General features: G+C 33.4%; 2 protein-coding genes and 1 pseudogene across 3 annotated transcripts; 1 reads left to right on the plus strand and 2 right to left on the minus strand.

Moving 5' to 3' along the window:
• Nucleotides 1–407: 407 nt before the first annotated feature.
• LOC125868930 (putative late blight resistance protein homolog R1C-3) lies at nucleotides 408–11,286 on the minus strand (annotated as a pseudogene).
• Nucleotides 11,287–12,276: 990 nt separating this feature from the next.
• On the plus strand, nucleotides 12,277–17,949 carry LOC125867556 (probable WRKY transcription factor 4). Its single transcript, XM_049548100.1, has 4 exons — nucleotides 12,277–12,951; nucleotides 15,656–16,368; nucleotides 16,473–16,631; nucleotides 17,280–17,949. The coding sequence occupies exons 1-4, from the start codon at nucleotides 12,580–12,582 to the stop codon at nucleotides 17,560–17,562; spliced, it is 1,527 nt and encodes a 508-aa protein (XP_049404057.1). The 5' UTR covers nucleotides 12,277–12,579; the 3' UTR covers nucleotides 17,563–17,949.
• Nucleotides 17,950–18,293: 344 nt separating this feature from the next.
• On the minus strand, nucleotides 18,294–21,386 carry LOC125867486 (uncharacterized). 2 transcript variants are annotated; one of them, XM_049548003.1, is made up of 10 exons: nucleotides 21,251–21,386; nucleotides 20,816–21,136; nucleotides 20,622–20,705; nucleotides 20,427–20,536; nucleotides 20,229–20,322; nucleotides 19,626–20,047; nucleotides 19,389–19,517; nucleotides 19,113–19,307; nucleotides 18,723–18,845; nucleotides 18,294–18,550 (listed from the first exon to the last, which is right to left on the minus strand). In XM_049548003.1, exons 2-10 carry the CDS (start codon nucleotides 21,060–21,062, stop codon nucleotides 18,434–18,436), a joined length of 1,521 nt encoding a protein of 506 aa, XP_049403960.1. In that variant the 5' UTR covers nucleotides 21,063–21,136; nucleotides 21,251–21,386; the 3' UTR covers nucleotides 18,294–18,433. The 2 variants fall into 2 exon arrangements, with proteins under 2 accessions (XP_049403960.1, XP_049403959.1); XM_049548002.1 differs by having other exon boundaries at nucleotides 20,190–20,322; nucleotides 21,251–21,385.
• Between the last annotated feature and the right edge of the window lie 1,549 nt (nucleotides 21,387–22,935).

The raw sequence follows: 22,935 nt of genomic DNA on the forward strand, positions 1-22,935 counted from the left end.
AAGAACAAAGTCATCTTCAAATATTGGATCACAGTACAGGGATATAAATATATATAAATAGATCTGAAATGTATAATATAACAATACAAAAATTCTGAAATTTCATTCATTAAGCCATAATATAATGAACAGACAGAATGTGTTTTGGAAGAACCAAAACACGAAAAAGATTGAACACAGTAACATAATAGAGAATTGACTCAAAATCTTCTTCTGCTTCTTTGTTCCCTAAAACAAACCAAAAAAGAGAACTGTCAACAACTCCATTGCACATTTGCTTTGTGAAAGCTCTAATACTTGGCCTCCATCCTATTCATAAAATAGTTCACATTTGAAAAGGAGATGGCATTTGAGATTTATTTGGTAATCTACTTATTTGTTGGCCTTGTTTTCAAAATCGAGTACTATTATTTAGTATTCTCCCTATTCCGTGAAGTTAATGGCAAATCAACTGCATTATTAACATCTAGTTGAGACTTTGACAGATTCAATAGCAATACAGGAAGTTCAAAAATTAGTAGTGATCTAAAAGAAACTACAGCATAAAAAAGAAAAGAAGAAGAAAGGGTACATACATACCTGATAACCAAATCGAGCTTGAAATCACAATTTTGCATTTCTTCAACTTGTATTTCCCGGATATCCTTGGCTGATTCAACAAGTGATTCTTTGCATGATATCACCTCAATAGATTTTAGAGTCGGCATGTACTGAAAGCCAGAAGGGATCTCCTCCAGATTTCGCAATCTTCTTAACACCAATTGCTCAAGGCATGGAAAAGCATCATCTGAGACTTTCCATTCTGAAAGATTAGGAACTAGAAGTTTCAAGAATTTGAGGTGAGGGAACTGCTCATCGGTCACTTCCCATACTTCGGAATAAAAGGTAACTTGTAGCAGTTTGAGTACCACAAGCTCGGGGAGGGTTGCGACTTGATCAAGACTATATACACGCACAGTTGAATAGTGTTAATTTCTTGAGACATGGTGGCAAGTTCATCTCAGCCAAGGTCCAGCAAGGACCCCCAGAAAATTTGAGCATTTCAAGCTTAGTAAGATTGTTAAATGCAGGAAAGAAACTATCACATTTTGAAACTTCACATCTCAGTTTTTGAAGATTTGGTGTCCTTGCCAAGATGTTATTCGCGTCCTCCTCACAAGAAAACCATACTGAGGCAAGAGTTCTCAACTCTTTCATTTTTGGGAGACTNTTATTAACATCTAGTTGAGACTTGGACAGATTCAATAGCAATACAGAAAGTTCAAAAATTAGGAGTGAGCTAAAAGAAACTACAGCATAAAAAAGAAACTATCACATTTTGAAACTTCACATCTCAGTTTTTGAAGATTTGGTGTCCTTGCCAAGATGTTATTCGCATCCTCCTCACAAGAAAACCATACTGAGGCAAGAGTTCTCAACTCTTTCATTTTTGGGAGACTCTCTTCATGAACATTGGGTATAGTGAAAATAGCACGATTATATATATGTAGATGGCGCAGCTTGACCATATTCCAAAGTGTGTCTGGTAATGATACTTGTCCACCAATTCCTTTAACTATCAATGTTTCAAGGTTCCAAAGATTGGATGAGAATGATAATGAAGAATCTTCAGCAATTCTAACAGCAACATATCTCAAGCAGGTTAATGCTTCTGGGAAAGAATCAATTACAGTGAATTCCAAATCTAACACCCTCAGAAACTTGAAGCTATTAAAAGTGTATGATGCATGGTGTATTGATGATGATGCAATTTGTCTTCCCTTTATCAAGTGGAAAGATTGTACATTTGAACAAATCGAACTCCATTCTGCAAGATTATCACCTTGAAAGTTAAGGCATGAATGCTATGCTTCTGATAGGAAATAGAAGAAGGATTCATACTATCATTGTCCCTGTTAATACATAAATTAGTACGATCAGAATACGTTTAAAAGATAAAATTGATTCTACGAAGAGGAATACTAGATTGTATTACCCTTTTATGCATTGTAGAAAGTTCTCCAGCTTGGCTTTCTTTTTACAAAAATCAAGCAACAAGTCATGAATGCGACATGTCTTGGTCTTACCATCACAACTCTTCTTGGAAACCATTACAAGGTTTCTTCCAATAAGGTTTTTTAAGTGATCTTCCGCTACATCCTCGGAAAGTTTCTCTTTATGAGATTTTACCAGACCTTCTGCTATCCACAACCATGTTAACTTTGAAACTTGTATCTCTTCATCCTCCAAAAATACAAAAAACAAGGTTTCAAATGAAATGGTAAAACTTGGTAACTAAGATTTATTATCTCTTGTGACTTATCCCAGATGTCTGAAACTAAATTTATTGCAACTTGTTCCCAACAACGTTTTTCCTTCTCCATTGTTTTGAGAATGCCTGCTACCAGGACAACTGAAAGAGGTAGCCCTCCACACCTTTTTGCTATCTTTTGGCCAACATCTTCTAAGACAAGGGGGCAACTCTTTGTATTGAACACCTTATTCTTCAATAACATCCAACTTTCTTCTTGAGTAAACAATCGAAGACAATGAGGATCACTGATGAGTTTAGCATGGGAGGCAACATGATCAAGGCGAGTTGTCAGAATAATTCTACTTCCCTTCCTAGCATCATAAAAGCAAGGCTCTAGATCATCCCATGCACTAGTTTCCCAGACATCATCAACAAGGATAAGGTACCTCTGAACCATTAGAAGTTTCTGCAACTTATCTGCTAATTCATCCTCTGGTAGCTTATCACTTATAACTGTATCCCTCTTAACACCACGTAGAATGGTTAGTAACAAGTCCTTGCGTGCATATACTTGAGACACACAACATTGTGCACGGACATCAAAATGAGAGGCAACAGTTTCATCATTATAAAGTTTACTAGCCAGAGTTGTCTTACCCAATCTGGCCATGCCCACGATTGAGATAACATCCAAGTCTGGTGATCCTCTGATTAGCTTCCACCTTAGCTTGTTCACCACCTCATCAAAACCCACCATTTCTTCGCTTGTGCTTGTAATCCTATCAAATTGTGAAGTATGAGCACTGGCAACGTCAGTGGTATTATGCAATACCAAGTCAGGGACTTTCTTTTCATGAATCGCCGCTACCTCCCTCATGAGTAGTGTAATCTCCTCAATGATGTCCCCGGTCCAGAGAAAAAGGCACCACTCAGGAATGTCTTTGTTTATACAGGAATCAACTATATGTTCCACCTCATATGCTTTAGCAATCACCTGCATCGCAAAAGATCCAAATCCATCATGTTGCTTCTGAAAGTGCTCCAGTTGCTGCTGAATTGTCCAAAGTTGGCTCCTTATAGAAGAAAGAGAGTGTGCATAGAGGCTTAGCAACTTCTTCAGGTGGTCTAAAATGATATCAACAGATCCCAGTCCATCAATCTTAGGTAAATTTGAATGAAATGACCTCTGTATGATGCGGTAGATCACTGCTCGTGCCTGAGAAATCAAGAACTGTCACTTGGTTTAACTCCCCCACTGACATGTCTTCCTTTTCCTCCACGCTTTCATACAATGAGTAAACTAGAAGCCCAATATCAATAATTGTGGTGTCTAAATCTTCAAGGACCTCTCTTGGTAGATTAATGAGATTGTCTCGCAAGAAGATGAGCATTTCCTGAAGGATTGCTCTTTGATATTACTGAGTCTTACTCATGCGCTTTCATTATAACATACACTTTGCTTGGTGGTATGCATTTCCGTTTTGGTTACAATTTGTTGGATGCAGAACAAGGTGTTTTAACTTGTAGTATTCTCATTTTATACAATTGTATTCTTCTTTATTGAACCATAACTAATACAGTACTAGAGTTATCATACTGTTAAAATTCATCACATGAAAGATAAAATGGATTTGTCCATCTTAACCAACGGTCAAGTAAATTGCAGCAAACATAATACTATAGTTATGAACATGTATGAAATGAATCAAAGACATTCAACATCGAATGATGAAATTGAGATTTACACAGATGAAAGAACAATAAAGGAAGTTAGGAACTTAGTATTAGGCCTCATTTGTTTTCATTAAGATTAAGACGTCTGAATTTAATATATAGTGTAAATGACCTTATAGTAATTTTTTATCTTTTCTGTTGTTTATTTAAAGGATCTCTTATAAATGGATTTAGTTTTATTAGTGAATCATCGAGGCTGAAAGAACTCAATATCTTTATATATCATACACACAATCTCAATCCATAGAAGTAATTAAACAAAGCACCTAAAATCGGTTGCAGAATACCATAAGTGATAACACCAGTAAATCAACTAATACATAATACATCTTCTGTTAAGTTGTTATGCTAAACTTCCGCTAATGAAATGTGTGAGATAGCTGTTATGCTAAACTTCCGCGCTATGTTGTCTAATAGTTATTTTATTTGTTGGATTTGGTGTGTTGTTGGTCTCCCTTCCTTCTTTTAATGCATCTGAAATGTTCAATTGCCTTTAACAGAGAAGAGTCACCTCAGATGCAAGTTATCTGGTTTATTATATGTGCAAGTTATCGATACCTTAATACTACAGTAGTTATTTAGCTGTAGATGTTCACAAGTTGGCTCACGAATTGTATGGTATAGAATATAGTATTTTCCCCTGCTAAAATTGTCCTTCAATGATTTTATTACCATTGGGATAACTCATAGACATAAAACTGTCTATATATTAACTGATAAAAAAGATTAAACACAAAAGTCTTAAGACAAGACATTGCTTCCATAGAGAATTGACTCAAAACTTTTTTACTTGTACGCAAAAATATAAAATCTTCAAAAATTGAGATATAATGTTTTGACATGTGATTTCTATTGCCTGTATTTATCATATTATAAGCTTGATACAAATCTGATATCTGGAAAACACAAATTGAAGATATGCAAAATTATGTTTTCAGGCTCTTAGTCCAATAGAACAGTTATACTTTGAACCTCAAATGTCAACTCAATTTGGTTATCAGATATGCATCATGTTGAGCCACTGTAACTGAAGTTAAATATGTGTCTTTATATATGTACTATTTGTTTTTTATTTACACACTTTTTGTATAAGCTTAAAAACATTCATGTAACATTTTTTTTTTAAATAGAAAAGGATAGAGATAGAAAAAGAAGAAAATGAATAAAATAGCAAAACCTTCATTTTCATTTCTGCAAGTGTGGACTTTCTAGTTTCTACTAAGTTTTGTTTAGATTCTATGCACATTAAGTCAACTTTAAATAGTCTGGTTAGGACTTAGATCACACTATTGTACGATGGAAATTAATGTGGTAAATATAGTGTCTTAGATCCTAAAAATTTAGAACAATTATAATCTAAAATTTTAAAATTATGATTTTAATTGATATCCATATAAAAAGGATGGCTTGACTATGATTTTCCATTACACGAGACACTTATGTGAATTGATTATAAAAAACTTCGAGCCAATATTAAGAAAGGTATATGCAGAGACTTAACATGGTCTGATGAAACCAATTTATACAATTTTTGAGGAAAACAGATTGTCATGAGAAATATCAACTTTGAAAGTATTTTTTGTCATTTTTAAAGGTGTGATTTACTTTGTTATGGAATTAGTAGATACATTTTCTAAAATGTTACATATTTGTCTACGCATAGATTGTTATGAGAAGAGAAAGAAAGGTATATAATGTTATATACAGTATTGAACTCCTATAATGAAGGGCTTAGGTTCGAAATTCTTTACAATACACAACAGGGAGTTGGCCTTAATTCTGAGTTTAGCTCGTGATACAAGGCTTATCTAGTGGATTTTATCTTTTTTTTGTGTGTGATTTGCAAGCTGTTGCACAGAAACTAAGAAATTATTCCATTTGTCACCAATGGGAGTGTTTGATATGAAGGAAACTATTTCTTGTAAAATATTTTACAGAAATATAAAATTTTCTTATTTATTTTCTTCTTTTTGAGATGTAAACAACAAAAAATATTATACTAAATGTATTCATATATAATTTAAATAAATATTATAAAATATAAAATTGAGGGTGGTAGAGATGAGCATTATGTGGACAGGTGAAAATGAGTGTGTTGCAGCGTTAAGTGTTGTAGGTTGGACATAACACGGTCAATATGTTATGTCATTACTCATTAGCTTATGAAATTTGTTTTCTCGACTTCCATTATAAAAGTCAATTTTCATTAACTAATAAACTATAAAGTGGTCTAAACGATTAATGAGTTCCAAAGGTTGAAAGAAAAAAAAAACAGGAGGTCCCCCTAATAACATAACTACTGTGTAGCTAATAGAAAATTTGGTAAACATCCATTCCGTAGTTAATGCTTAACAAAGTACTTAGTATAGTTGGACTTTTTTTTCAGTTTATCTGTCGGTTTTGATTTGACATAAAGTTTTAAAAAGTAAAAAAATATTGAATTTTGTGATATTAAATTAAAGATAAGTAGAAATATCAAAATATGATAATTTAAACATGTCACGTGAAAAGTTAGAATTAGAAAATTTCCAAAAAAAAACGTTCTTTTTAACGAATTAAAAAAAAAAGACTGATAGTATATAAGATAATGTTACTAAGTACTTTTATTTGTTCTTTTATCTCAATTAATATCACTTTTCATTTCACCACATTAATCTCTCTTCACACTTATTATAGTAAGGATACAAGTGGATTATTTTTTTAATTCAATCTTGATTTTCTAAAATAATAAGTACTTATTTTGAACTATTCTTTTTAGTAACCATAAAATCTAAATTAATGGTAATAAAATCCAAACACCTACACACATATATACTTTCTTGCTAAAACTTGAGTAAGCACTTGAAATTAGTCTCTCATAATAATAATAAAGTAAAACAGGTTGTTAATTAGGATCATTAATTATTGAGCAGCTAATTTAGAGGAGTTTGGCACAATTAATTATTAGTACCCCACGTAGGACATACTCGAATAATTCATTACAACCTGATTTTATCGTACTTTGCACTTAAGCAATTCATTGAGATTGTAATAACTCTTTATATTATTAATGTGATTTAAAAGTCAGAAAGGGGATTATGAGCTCTTAAGATGAATTTAAAGTTGGCAAGTTGGCCTCAACTTAAATAGAAAAACACAATTAAGCATGCAAAATATTTTAATATGTTTTTTATGGTTATATACAATATTTTATTCTAGTGCTTGATCAATGATTGCCAAGAAGAACTGAAGAGGGATAAGTATTACCGAAGATTGTGATAGAGTGTTAAATACTTCCTTATTTTTAATTAAAGATTTTAAATTTTAAACGCAAGGACGGATGTAGGAGGAGGCGAGGATATTCATTTGAATCTCTTTGACAAAAAATCACTATGTATATATAGACTATTTTTTTTAAAAAAATATAATAAAATTAGTGCATAGTTTTTAAATATACTATATATACATTTACATAATTAGTTGTGATACGGACAGATTCATTTGTTTTTATATGATTAATTTCCTTGGATCATGATTTTTATCAAGTTTTGAAATGAATATAAAATTAAAGTTTAATCTATTTTGACTAGTTGCTCAAATTACATTAAATTTTCCTATTTTTAAGTATCCATTTGTTTGTACATTTATTTAAGGAAATTTAGCCATTATTTGGAGTAAAGAAAATTATAGAAAAAAGTATTTGATAGAAGACAAAAGAAAAACACACTTTTGTATAATTGTTGTTTTTGAAAAGATAACTGATTAATCTATTTTCCTTGAAAGTCTCCAGATAATCACACAGTCCCATGTTTTTCTAAACTTATTTGTATGATTAAATACAAAGATTTGTCGTATTAGCATATTAAGACGTTCTAAAATTTTGAATTTATAAATTTTAATTTTTTTTAAAATATAAGTTATTGTATTCGTATAAATTATTGTAATATATAGGAAAAAAGTAAATTTTTTATATGAATATAAAATTTTATTCAAAATTATTGAGTTTTATCGAATTTATAATAGAGAAATCAAAATTTAACTTCGTTATGGGATGTAATTCCAAGCTTTCATTTCCTTTTGTCAACAACTTGACGATAACGTCATTTATATTTAAAAATTATTTCTCCACCAAAAAAATTATAATATATCATCATTAAATACTTATAAGTAGTACAATAGTATGTCATATGTTTTACTTATTTTTATTTTTATTTTTATTTTAGATACATATAGACAAGATATTAATAACAACATTAAAATTGAATATACTAAAATGAGTGCCTGCACTTCACCAGTTCAGCCTTCACCGACAATCTCTTCATCCTATGAATTGGTAATTTTGGCAAAAATTATAATGTTTATTTGGATTTCTGTGTTTTGTCTTATATATACACTTTTTATTTGGCTTATATATACTATTAAAATAATAATATTTCTCTAAAGTTATGTATAGTACTTCCTTTGGACGATCCATTTTAATTATATTGTACTTGTAATAAATAACTAGTCCAACGTAATACTATTATTTTAAAAAATTAAGCTATTATTAATTATTAATTTTTATTTAATAAATATAGAGAGAACATGTGGTAAAAAAAATATATTAAATTGAGGTTGATGAATAAATAAAATAATTTAGTCAAATTATTTTTTAAAAATATGAATAAAAGAAAAAGATAAGTAAAATGGAAAAGGGGTTAAAATTGTTGTTGAACTAGGTGAAATCGAACAAAAATATCCTTTGTTACTAGCTTGGTTTAAATATGTTCTTATTGTCATACTTTAATCTAAAATGCTCATATCGTTACTTTTGGGTCAAAAATGTCATTTTCCTAATAAACATATTTTTAAACATATACTATGTTTAAATTTTTAATGATTGGATACAAATATTGAATAATAAATATAGCTACAATATGTAATAATAGAAAAAAACAAAATAAAAACTTTTACCTAAATATTTGTATTTAATATCATGTCCTTAATAAAATTAAAGATATATCATGATAAAACCTCCCTCAATTCTATTTCAAATTGATAAACAAAGACTAGAATGACAATTTGATGTTGAAGAAAATAATTGAGTTTAATTGTGTGGTGTAAAATTGTTGAAGCAATTTATTTATTTATAAAATGTGACAACAAATTTAGAAATTAGAGTCTAAAACGTGGGGACTAGTAGCCAGAATTATCCAGACTGTGTTTGTCGTTTGTGATTATAGATTCCCTTATGCTCCACGGCAACTCTTAAGTCGTCGGGGACTACAACTAATTTCACGCCACATTATATATTTTAAAATAGTAACAAATATCCCATATTTTACTCTCTTGCTATTTTTCCTGAAATATCTTTTGTTCAAGTGTATCAAACTCAAGTATAAGAAGAAAAAATAATAGAGAAAACATAGCGACTAAAAAAAAAGCAGTGTAAAATCTATAAGAGAAAACAATAACAAAAACAAAATAATGTGATACAACTATAGTGGCACGACTAGTCCTATGACAGATCCTAAGCATTCATAAGGCAAGACAATGGTTCTCCCTATACTAGCCTTCTATCCTAATACCATAATACGTGACCTCCACTCCTTCCTATTTAAAGTCATATCTTCGGTAATATGAAGTTGCACGATGTCTTGTTTAATCGCCTATCTCCAATACTTTTTCAGCTTATTCCTAACCCTCTGTGTGTCCCCTATATCGAACCTTTTGCATCTCCTTACTGGGCATCGACGCACGACACACCTTCTCTTCACATGTTCAAAATCATCTCAGTTTCCATTCCTTCATCTTGTCAGCCACATAGGTCACTCTCGCCTTCTCCCGAATAACCTCATTCCTAATCTTGTCACTCATAGTATGCCCATACATCCATCTCGACATCCTCATCTCTTACAACATTAATCTTTTGAACATGTGAGTTCTTGACTGGTCAGCACTCCGCCACCCCATACAACAAGGATGGTCTAACCATCACTTTGTAGAATTTACCTTTAAGAGTTTAGATGCTACCTTCTTATCACACAATACTCCAAAGGCAAGCCTCCAACTAATCTATGTTGTCCTAATGCGATGTGTGGCGTCATCGTCATATTCTTATACTTACACATGTATCTAAAAGTTGTAGTTGTTATTGTCCACCCAACCATAATTGGAGTTTGTCAACGTTTAAATTGGCTACCGAAAAATAGATATTGGTTAGTCGGAGATTATTATACATATAATATACACTTCACAAATACTTTGCGGACAACTAATCTCCTCTACAGTTGATCAATACAATCTACATACAGTTTGAAAACACAAACTTTGAATACAATTAGCCTCAAATATAGTTAATGTCTTTAAATTAATTTGAATTGTAAATCGAGTGAAAGATCATATGAAAAATAAATAATGTACTACTTATTTTCAGAAATAATATCCAAACAAACATTTATATTTGGTCTCAATTGACAAGTACATAGTCCAATTTTGAGTATGCATATTTACACATCTCAACTTATCTCTATTGTGTCACTTGAATAATCCAACTTACAAAATGATCATCTACACACCTTTTAAATTTATGTGTCATATTAGCACAAAGATATCTACGAGATGAAATTAAAGTATTTACTTATTAATTGAAACCAATTTTAAAAGTTTAAATATAAACTTCGAAATTAAAGTACTTACTCATTAGCCGGATTTAAATTTAAATATCTACTTTTATGTGTTCAACTTGTATAGTGTGTTCTATATATCAAGACAAAAGGAGAAAAAAAAAATATTATGTCTTATATGATTGTTTAAATTAAATAACAAAAAGAAAAAGGTTAAAATGAGCAAAACTGCAAAGCCTCCATTTTCGTATAAGCAAGCGTGGACTTTCTAGTTTCTACTAAAAGTTTGTTCAGATCCTATCCTATACACACACCTTTCTGTTTAATTTTTCCTTTTTTTTCCAAATTGAAGAGTAAACTCCAATCATCAAATCTGTTCACAAACACCCACTTTTTCCAACAAAAATCAAGTTTTTTTGATAATTTACAGAGAATTACAAGGNCCGCCACCAATTTATACTCCTCCTTCACCTTCACCACCACCTCCTCCACCTCCAGTTTATTCACCACTGCCACCACCACCCTTTCCACCTCCTCCACCACCAGTCTATTCACTGCCACTACCAACTTCATCTCCTCCTCCACCGCCACCACCATCACCTCCACCACCTGTTTATTCACCGCCACCACCCCCACCATCTCCACCTCCTCCATCACCATTGCCTTATTGTGTACGCTCACCTCCACCTCCCTTGCAGGCCTCCTCTTCTCCTCCTTCACATTTTTTTCCGTCATCTAATGAAACCCACCAATCTAATCACTTCCTATGCTTTTCTTTTCTATTTTTCCTGTTGGTCCTGAACTCGACGAAGCCCCAATTCACTGTCTTCGGCCTCTCCTTCTTGATCTCACCAATCTAATCGCTTCCAAGGATTTGAGTCTTTTCTTTAAATTTTAGAGAGTATATTTTACCCATAAATTTGGTGGTATTGGGTCATGGGCGGGTTCTTAGGAATTGGGTTAAAAAAAATTGGTCAATTCGATAATGGCTTAGGATTGCGCCATGTGTACATAAAGAGTGTGCCGTTAGTGGGAGGGGTAAATGTGCACCGATTATTGAACGGCAATGGTATATACAGTCTCAAAGTATAACGAAGGGTATATATATACAATTTTTGAAAGTTCGGGGATATATTTGTCCTTTTTCCCTACATATAATATACACTTCACAAATACTTTGCGGATAACTAATCTCCTATACAGTTGATCAATACAATTTACATACAGTTTGAAAACACATACTTTGAATATAGTTAGCCTCAAAATCGAGTGAAAGATCAGATGAAAAATAAATAATGTGCTACTTATTTTCAGTAATAATATCCAAACAAACATTTAAATTTGGTCTCGATTGATAAGTACATAGTCCAATTTTGAATATGCATATCTAGACATCTCAACTTATCTCTATTGTATCACATGAATATTCCAACTTACAAATTGATCATCTACACACCTTTCAAATTTATGTGTCATATTAGCGCAAAGGTATCTATGAGATCAAATTAAAGTATTTACTTATCAATTAAAATCAATTTTAAAAATTTAAATGTAAACTTCAAAATTAAAGTACTTACTCATTAACCAAATTCAAATTTAAATATCTATTTATATATTACTATAATTTTTATGTGTTCAACTTGTATAGTGTATTCTATATCAAGACAAAAGAAAAAAATATACTTATGTCTTATATGATTGTTTATTTAAATAACAAAAAGAAAAAGGTGAAAATGAGCAAAACTGCAAAGCCTCCATTTTCGTATAAGCAAGCGTGGACTTTCTAGTTTCTACTAAAAGTTTGTTCAGATCCTATCCTATACACACACCTTTCTGTTTAATTTTTCCTTTTTTTTCCAAATTGAAGAGTAAACTCCAATCATCAAATCTGTTCACAAACACCCACTTTTTCCAACAAAAATCAAGTTTTTTTGATAATTTACAGAGAATTACAAGGAAGAAATGATAAATTAATTTTCTACATAATATTTGTATAAGAAAGAAAAAAAAATAAAATACCCAGAAATTATGGCCGAAAATGAAGGATCATCATCTTCTTCAACGTCAAGAGGTCAATTACTCCGTCCAACTATTACTTTACCGCCGAGAAGTTCTATTGAGAGTCTATTTTCAGGCGGGTCAAGTGGTATTAGCCCGGGTCCGATGACCCTTGTATCCAGTTTCTTCTCCGATAACGATCCAGATTCTGAGTGTCGTTCATTTTCACAGCTTCTCGCCGGTGCAATGACACCTCCGGCGGGTTTTACCGGTGGTAGACCAGGTTTCCCGCCACTTCCGCCACCATCTACGGCGGCGATAACTCAGTCACCGACTACGTTTACTGTGCCGCCTGGATTGAATCCAACTAGTTTGTTTGATGGGTTCTTCTCACCTGGTCAGGTACTTGATTAAAGTTCATAACTTTATTTTCCGATTTGTAGATAATTGATTCAACCTTAAGGTTTTTAGCATGAACACAATACAGTTTTTGAATTTGGATTCATAATTTTAGTGTTTTGTGACAATATGTCAATCTTGGATGATTGGTAGATTTATGTGACGTGCGCACGAGTTGACCTGAACAACGATATCATTAAAGAATCGATTTTTGGGTTTGCAAGTGTTAGATTAGTTTTGAGGTATTTTGGGATAGAGAGGTTGTTTCCGATTGACGGGCACAAAAGAAAGGAAAACAAAACATGTTAAGTAGCCAAGATGGAATGGAATCCAATAATTGTTACCATAATTAGTAACTATTTTTTTTGGCTTTAATTGCTGAATTTTTATGTAGATACTAATTAAGTTGTTTTAGCATTAATGGTTGATTTTAATAGTTTGTTAGTATAGCAACAGTCATGACGGGAGGATGATCAGATTGGTGTGTGCCTTATTTTCCCTGGAAGAATCTACTGTAAGTGGCAATGATTTTTAAGGCACTGTAGTGGCATACTGGATCTGGGAAAAGGAATTATTTCCTAAAAACTTTGAACTTTACTGCCAAAAGTGCATTTCCTTTATATCTGGAGTGTGCCTTTTGATGTTCCTTGAATAAGGTATCTGACTCACATGAGAGACATTATACTAGTAAGTAGTACGAAATATCAGAGTACTGATCTTCGTTTTCAGTTCATTTAATTGAAGCATATCCTCGTCCAGCCTCTTTCTTTTGTTTATTTTACCTCGTGATTTAATCATCTGAGTTACATGCCCACCCCATCTCCACTGTATCTATTCCCAGGTGGTCCTAAAAATGAAAGAACCTTTTCTCTCTCCAACCATTTCGGTGTAGGAAAGAAGGGGAACCACGACAAGTTTTCATACACCTAGGCCTAGTTTCATCAATGAATCATTCTAGAATGAGTTTAGGGAGACTAGTCTAATCTTATTCTACCTTAGAAAATCTGTGCCACTGTCACATATAGACCCAAAGTAGGCAATAAAAATGAACTCTTCTCTTTGCGATCGAATTAGATCACTTTATGTTTTAAAGACAGGGATTGACCACTTCCACTTAGTATATATCTGCCTTTCCCGGGGGACAAGTTAAAGTCTCTATATGTACAGATCCTTCCTCATCTCCTCTATGACTGCTTATCAAATAGGGAAAAAAAAGATCGAGGGCTATAGTTGAAATTATAGCATTTCTTGAAGGAAGCAAAAAAAGGAAAACTAGAAGTGTCAGGAACACTGTACTAACCTTCTTTGATTCATTAAGTTGTCCACTTGAATACCAGCTCAAGATGGCAATGTATGAGTAGAGCAGGTCCATCCCATTTTCCCTCTCAACTAATTGTCCCACAAGATTCACTTAAAAGAACTATTTTCAGTCCCATCTAGTGCCAAACATATTACCCTGGGAAGTAGTTGGGAGAAAGGAATTCGTGGCCTCACATGAACTGATACAGAGAAAAGACAACAGAAACTACTCGACATAATGTCTTATGTTTTGTTGTTAGTGAATATACAGGCATTTGGTTTTTAAATGCAAATGCATGAATAAGGTGGACTTTTCTGTGGGTCCTCATCATCTAAATCAATTTTGAAGGAACAATATCTCTATTTGGAGTTGTTATTATTACATTGTTATCTGCACCCATCTAGTAAGTAGAAATATGGAGAAAGGGAACATCTTTCTAGTGGGCCTTGTATTATCCTTCTCTTTTAAAAAATAATCTCAACGTTGTATTCTTCTAGAATAAAACCCCAGTTATGAAATAAAACAAAAGGCAGACAGTAAGATTTTGAACTTTAAATAAGCAGGTTTTGTTTGTAGTAACATAATTGAGTTTCAGTAACTAACACTGCTCTGCAATTAGAGATCTCTTGGTGATGGTAAATGTTCTTTATTTGGCATTGTGGTGTTAATTTGTTGGAATAAAGTTACACGGGAAGAAAGTTTCTGTTTCCAGTAGTTCAGATGAAAGGAGGAGGTTGGCATTCAAGACAATTCTTGTTGTTGCAAATTGGAAGCTTATGTCCATGGCAAAGACAATTTCCGGTGCTACGGGCTTTTCCAGTCCTGTGTAATGAAAATTGTACTTGGGATGTCACTATTCTTCATTTATTTCTATTACTTGTTGCATAGGTGAATGGATTGCCAATCCTTTGACGTATGCCATTGTCAAGACCTATTCTGATGTCTGTGTCAAGGTTTAGAAGTGTTTTAACGGAATTCCCTCTATAATCTACTAGAGAGAATGATCTTTCAAAGGAGAACTACGTCATGCTAATTAACAATTACTGAAGCTTGCCATTTTGCTTCTTCCTTGAGTTATAGCGACAATATGATTGAAGTATAGGTGATGTTTGATAACTTACGAAACAGCCCTTGGAGGTTTGAGATAAAACATGTTGTTGCGACTCTGAATCTTCTAAGGATTCTTTGAGACTTGACTACTGGACTAATTGGGAAAAACATGTTTCTCCAGATAGATTAACATGTACAGTAGTTGTTTTCCTCTCCGCTATCCTTGACACTGCACTAGCAACTAAACTATGAGCAGAACGCTCTATTAATTAGTTTCTGCTACATGTGAAATGATATTGTTATTAGTTTAATTTGAATTTGCTTGTCCAAAGTTAGTTATGTATCTTCATTTGACAGGGTCCTTTTGGAATGTCACATCAGCAAGTGCTTGCTCAACTTACATCTCAGGCCTCCCAGGCTCAGTCTCAAATGCACATTCAGCCTAACTATCCATCTTCTGCAACGGCAGCTGCACCATCAATGTCACAGTTCCAGTCCTTACCAACAAATGCAGCAGCAAACCGACAGATACCTCCCACTTTGGATCCTAACATCGTGAAAGAGTCATCAGATGTTTCCCTATCTGATCAGAGGTCAGAACCTGCTTCCTTCGCTGTTGACAAACCTGCTGATGATGGCTACAACTGGCGAAAGTATGGGCAGAAGCAGGTCAAGGGAAGTGAATATCCTCGTAGCTATTACAAGTGTACAAATCCAAATTGTCCAGTCAAGAAGAAGGTTGAGCGCTCCCTAGATGGCCAGGTGACTGAGATTATATATAAGGGCCAACACAACCATCAGCCACCTCAAGCTAGTAAGCGTTCAAAAGAAAGTGGAAATCCAAATGGTAACTATAATCTGCAGGGGCCCTATGAGCTCAGCTCAGAGGGTCTGACAGGAAATTTTAACAAACCCAAGGAGGGCGAACCTTCCTACTCGTTAAGAATGAAGGATCAAGAATCCAGCCAAGCAAATGATCAGACCTCTGGCTCAAGTGACAGTGAGGAAGTGGGTAATGCAGAGACTAGAGTGGACGGAAGGGACATTGACGAACGGGAATCAAAGCGGAGGTACTTCCCTAATCCCTTCATTCTTAGCACTATTTTAGTGATTGTTTTGGCTTCCGTGTCTATTTTTACAGAGATTCTTCTTTTAACATATCTGTACATTGCAGGGCTGTAGAAGTACAAAGTACAGAGGCAGCTTGTTCTCACCGGACTGTTGCAGAACCTAGGATCATTGTTCAAACAACTAGTGAAGTTGATCTATTGGACGATGGTTATAGGTGGCGAAAGTATGGCCAGAAGGTTGTTAAAGGAAACCCTTATCCAAGGTAAAATGTTCGGCTTATTTTACTTCCTTATTGTCAATGAACAACTCTGTGATATGAATCACCTATCCATTTGGTGTGTTCAGCTTGTTTGAAGAGGGGAATTTGATGAATTCCCATGATAACAAGAAATCAAAATTAATCGTTCGATATCTGCTCGTTCTCTACCTTTCAATTCCCAATGAACAACATGACCTTGACCTATCATTTGTCCAATTTGGTTATTTTATACTTAACTTTATTCTTTTATCTTTTATGTTTCCACTGATACCTAATCAATCTCGAACCTAAATGACTTTTTAGGTCCAATTTCATCAATTTTGTTGATAAAGTGAACCTTCAATATAAATTTTAGTTGTAGAGCCTTCGTGTTTACATTCGCCTTCCTATTTATGTTACTAGAGTATGTTTTTACAATAACCTTGGGAACTTTTGACTTCCATTGCAATTAACCACTGGTGTCATATATCTTGGTTGCTGCGACCGTCATTTAGAATTTTTTGTTTCAAAGGAAGTGCTGCGGTATCCCTTTGCCTCTGTATGCCAGTATCGAATTAGCTAATCAGTGTCCATATAACTCAACAAGTGCATAGCCAGCTGCCTTGTTATTTTGCTTGCCATGATTTTTACATGCCTTGTTATTTTCCACAGAAGCTATTACAAATGTACCAGCCAGGGATGTAATGTAAGAAAGCATGTTGAACGGGCTGCAAGTGACCCTAAAGCAGTCATAACAACATATGAAGGTAAACATAATCATGATGTGCCTGCAGCCAGGAATAGTAGCCACAATACAGCCAATAATTCTATGTCACAATTGAGGCCACACAACCCTGTAGTTGATAAACCAGCTGCAATGCGAAGAGCGGACTTTCAGAGAAATGAACAACAACCTATAGCGCTTCTACGCTTCAAAGAAGAACAAAGTACATGATTTATCAAATCTTCATTCCAGCAAGGTAATCAACATGGCAGCCAGTAGATGGCTGTAATTTATTACTGAATGGTTCTAGTTCTCGTGTTTGCAATGTTGATGATGGTCTCTCCCAACAATCATGAAACGAAAATGGTACAGAAGTTGCGTTGACACGAAATAATAGGTCAGGAAGGAGTGGTTTGAATATAAAATTGTTTGTAAATGTTCTCAAAAGGGGCATAGAGTTGTTAGCTATGGTATTTCTATATGCATTCTTTCTGTAAATGTTTCTATATTCCCACATGTTTTGGTATTTTATCTTGTAATCGTTTTATAATTAGGCCTTTCATCTGAATCTGAATGATGTTGCATTAAGTTTTTGGACAATCTTCTTTCTGTTATGAATTTATGATTCTTAATATTTTATTTAGTAGGGTTGAATCTGCTCCAAGTCTAAATGAGTTGGTAAAATGTTAGTATGTGTGCCTTTTTGTTTTCCTTTTTATCAATTTTTTTATCTAGATTTTAACTAGTTGTTTCTAAGGTCATTTAGTTGTTTTGGAAGGACTTATAACTGATTAATTAACTTCATAACACGTGATTATTTTTCATGGATGGGATCGAAAAGTGGCCAATAAACGTTATTTCTATTGAGGATCATTTGAGATAATCAAGAGGGGACTTTCCTTTAAAGTTGATGTGACCTTATTATTATATCTTGGAGAAAATTCAACTTCCACTTTTTGTCATATTTCATTGAAAAAGTTCTAAACTATTTTGACATTTTGTCAATCTTGATACAAATAAAAATTGATGTAATTGTTACATTTCAGAATTTAGTCTTTTTTCTTGTTGCAAAAATATTTACAACTATTGTGGCCTAGCTCTCTCAATTATTTTCAATAGGAATAATAAGTTGAGGTATCTGGCCACAATTCACAAAATCAATTTTGTTCAATTGAACGCAGCACAAAACTCTCTCTGGCAACTCCTCTTGCTTCTGTGCCTGCATTACAATCCAAATATATCTCAGATCAAGAACAAAATCAAGGTAAAACTTATGTCCTTTTTTTTAGATAATGGTAAAAACACATGTGAATTATCACTTTTTCATGAGTTTCACTCCCTGACTATCAACAGTTCCCTTTTTTCTCCACCTGAACTTCTGATAACTATACCTGAATTGTCAATCCAAGATCAAGAATTCCATGTTTCAACCGTTCTCGGAATGCATCAAATCCTTTCCTGGAGATGTAACTGAAACGATGAACATCCAAGTCTATTTCGAAGTAGCTGTCTCCCTGCACAAGAATCATCTGTGAGATTAAAAAAGAAGTTTCAAATATATCAGGTACTAAGTAGTATGAAAATTTTATCAAAAGTGTACTCCCTTTGTCCCATATTAGTTGTCATATTTTGATTCTCGAAAATCAATTCTTTTAAAATGTGTAGTTTAACACCGGAAAAGTGAAACATGACAAGTATTTTGAGAACGGAGGAAGTATTAACGATCAAATCAGCTATGAGATCTCAAAGGAGGACTGATTTCAGAATTAACAACACATTACCTCGTAGAACGCATGTTGAGGACGCGAAAGCACTGGTTTTTCATTATATGCATGTAAAAGCTTTTTCTCTGCGGGATTTAAATGAAGGTCTTCAGGATTGGCTAAACCAACCATAACTTTGAGTCTTTCTCTGAAAGGAACTGTTGATTCCTTTGCAAATCCCTTTACGATTTCCATTTCATCCTTCACAAATCTCTGCGATAAGAACAAGTAGAAACGGATCAATACAGAAAGTAGTATTCAAGAAAATGAAAACAGGAAGAACAGGTCTATTACCTTTATACTGTCTTGAAATTGTGGAGAAACTTCTCTTTCAAAATTTTCTGATACTTTGAAATATAGTACAAGGCTCATTCCCTCTCCATCGTTTTCCCCAAGGAACATCGAAGTAGGGTAACTAGGCAGCTGCGATAACAAAATCAACAATGGAGCACTTAAGTTCATGCACTTAATCACAACTAACAGAATAAATGTATCATTCTGTCAAGAAAATGTCAAGTCTTATTTATGGACCTGTATATTGACGACAAGCAATGATGGAACGTTTTCATGTGGCTCTACAAAGGGAAGTTCAAGATACCGTGCTATGTGAGATATCTTCCGCGGAGAAACAAATAAATCAACACCAATAGGTACATAAGGGCAACAATTCGCGGCAGGAAATTTCCTTTTATCCCTGCATTTGAGAAATATAAAAAGTCTTATAAGCTTGAATGCAGAGCAAAACAAGAAACACTTGCAAATCTTATTGTACACAATGTAGATAAGGCGAATATATAACATAACCATAGTAACATGCCTGAAGTAATTCATTCCACGAAGCTTAAATATGGAAGGAGAAACCGGACTCCAACATCCTTGAGTCAATTTCACATCACTAGAATGTGGAATAAGACATCCTGCTTTTGGATGATACAATAATCTTCTTGAAGGACCTGTATTTTTATAAAGTCGTTTAGATTATGAAAGTATACTATAGCATTTTCAGTTTAAGATAGAAGCACAAAGTTCATTTTTAGAAACAATGCATTTAAAAAGAATCACACGCACTAAATTAGTGTTTTCAGTGACACTTACAGAACTCAGTCGTCGTGTCTTCATCATGCAGTATCTTACTATCAGCAAGTGTTACAACTGATAACTTCCTTCGTTGAGATGTCAAACTTGGATCCTCCGCAACATTTCTCCTCTTAGTAAAATTTCCATCTACCTGAATCAAGCATTGAGAATCAACGAATCATTCACTCGGAAGCCTTACCAAAGACATGAAGCAAAACTTTTCATTTTGAGCTTCACAATGCTAGTGTCACTTACACATGGTATATCATTGTTGTTGATAGTATCATAAAAGCGTGAGTGGGTTTCAATTTGGCTTTGATGATCTAATGCACTCCCAGCAGCAACGACGAGTGAAGGGCAAATTTCTAGATGCAAAATTACAACGAAAACTCAAAAATAGCTTCTTTTGGTTAATTACTGTTGGACTTTGGATAAGGATTTTTCGATTACCTCCAAGAACACTAGTGAAGTCTTCGTCTGAATCCGAGTCAAGGACACTGCAAGTATCAAACCATGCTTCCTCTTGGCTTAATCCTGCAAAACAAAAAATACACACTTCTAAAACCATTTAAAATACTAAACTTTCCTTGGTATCTAATTCCTATAACCAAATTAAAGGGCTACTAAATTAGAAGTATCCATACCGGTTACATCAACTTGATGATAGTTTAGGGAATGATGAAATGCAGGACTTGACGCCCTGCTCTCGTAGTCTACTGTGACAAACTCACAAACATCAACATCTCTTGCATACTCTCCTGCATCAGTAAGTTGCTCTATTGGTGCAACAGAAACAGAAGATGGTGCCTTCCTTCGAAACCTACGAGTCTTGGGAATGTACTTTGCTTTTAACTTAATCTTCTTAGACGGACTCGACACACATCCACCCATATCTCAAGACTAACAAGTTCACAAACACCAGAAAACACTCCCTTCCTCCTTTTGCATATATCAACGTCCGAAAACTGCAAGATTATAGCATTCAAAAACATCAATAAAGACACTTTAGATAAGACCAAAACAAACATGATTTCTCTTGTATTTTCAGAAAAAGGTGCAAAGTACCAATCATTCTTTACCTCACATGCCAAAAAAGAACAAAAGGCTTAAATGACCATAAGCTAATATAACATTTAGTGAATATTGAAAATGAAATACACTAATAATATGTTGATTGTTTTGCAGAACTCTATCTGAAATTGAACTTTATGAAAGCAAAAAAGATAACCTTTTTTGCAATCAAAATATTGGTGTTTAATTTGTCATTATCTTTGGAGGATCAGATAAAGACTTTATTATATTTCAACAGGATGAATAAAATAGGAGATTTTGATAACCCCAAATCAAGAAAATGAAGAAATATCTCAAGATTGAAAGAGTAAACAAGAAGTCAGCCAAACAACAATAACAACATATCCAGTGTAATCTCACAAGTAGGGTCTAGAGAGGGTAGGACTTCACGCAGGCCTTCTAAAAGGAAATAACAATAAACAAAGCAATCGAAGTAACAGATAGTCGTAAAACTTGAAGAATAAGATACAAAAAGTCAAGCAAAAGTCCTTTATAAAACACAAGGTTGCTACTATTAAATAGTTTGTTGTAATGGCTAAAAGGTCTCAATCAGATACCAGAATGATAGTATAAAATAACAACAATGACAAAAGAGATTTACCTAAAGCATTTAAGAGATTAACACAATACAATTTGTAAATTCATGGACAAATAAAAAGTATATCTTTAAATTCAGAAAAAATTAAGTGAAATATAAAACTTTCTTGAAAGGTCGTAGTTTGGAAATAAAGCAAATATCTTTTGGCATGCATTGAAGAAAACAAAGCTATAGGTCAACTAGAATAAAAAATAGTTGTCTTCATATAAGAAGAAATAAACAAGCTGGAAACTTGCATAATCATAAAAATAAATCAATATCAATAAGCAAACGAAAAGATAAACAACAACAACATACTCAATATAATCTATCCCGTGGGGTTTGAGAAGGGTAATATATACACGAAAAGACCTTACCCTTATGTTTAAGTTGTTTCTAAAAGCAAAATTGAAAAGAACAACAAAAAATGAAACTAAAGATGGAAAGTCTTAGAATTATATATATATTTTGGTTTCTCACGACTCATCGGGATTTACACGGCGTAAGACACATTTAAAAGAAAAACGCTTTTTTAAACAAAAAAAAATCAAACTCAAAGATTAAACTCGAGACTTTTGACTTACAGATTAAGTATGGAGATTCTATCAATCTCACCACGACTGTTATTAGCGTATGATTAATTATATTTACTTGTAAAGAGAAGTCTACAAAAATAACATAATTAAAAATCAGTGTGATTAAAGAAAATCAATTATAAGATTCTAAGAAGAAAATGATGAAGAGAGAAAGGAAGGGACTTACTTAAATCTTCCAATGTTCACTTGCTAATTCCAAATTAAAGTTTTGTTTATGTTCTAATTTGTACAATTCATATATAGTTAGCTACTACCCCCCCCCCCCACCTCCACCCCTAAAGTAGGGTAAAAGGGTCCCACACAATACACAAAATTGGATTACAACTATTGAAACTCTAATTATTTTATTGATTGTCTCCTTTAAAAAAGGATATTGAATTTTTTATGTTCTCATATAATTTCACAATATGCATTCTAACTCATGACTATCTGTATATATGGCATGTCAAAGCTATACCACATAATCATTATGTATTTTATACCATAATATTTGTTTGGATACGATTTTTTTAATATATTT

This window comes from Solanum stenotomum, chromosome 6 (genome assembly GCF_019186545.1).
Source record: "Solanum stenotomum isolate F172 chromosome 6, ASM1918654v1, whole genome shotgun sequence".
Lineage (NCBI taxonomy): Eukaryota > Viridiplantae > Streptophyta > Magnoliopsida > Solanales > Solanaceae > Solanum > Solanum stenotomum.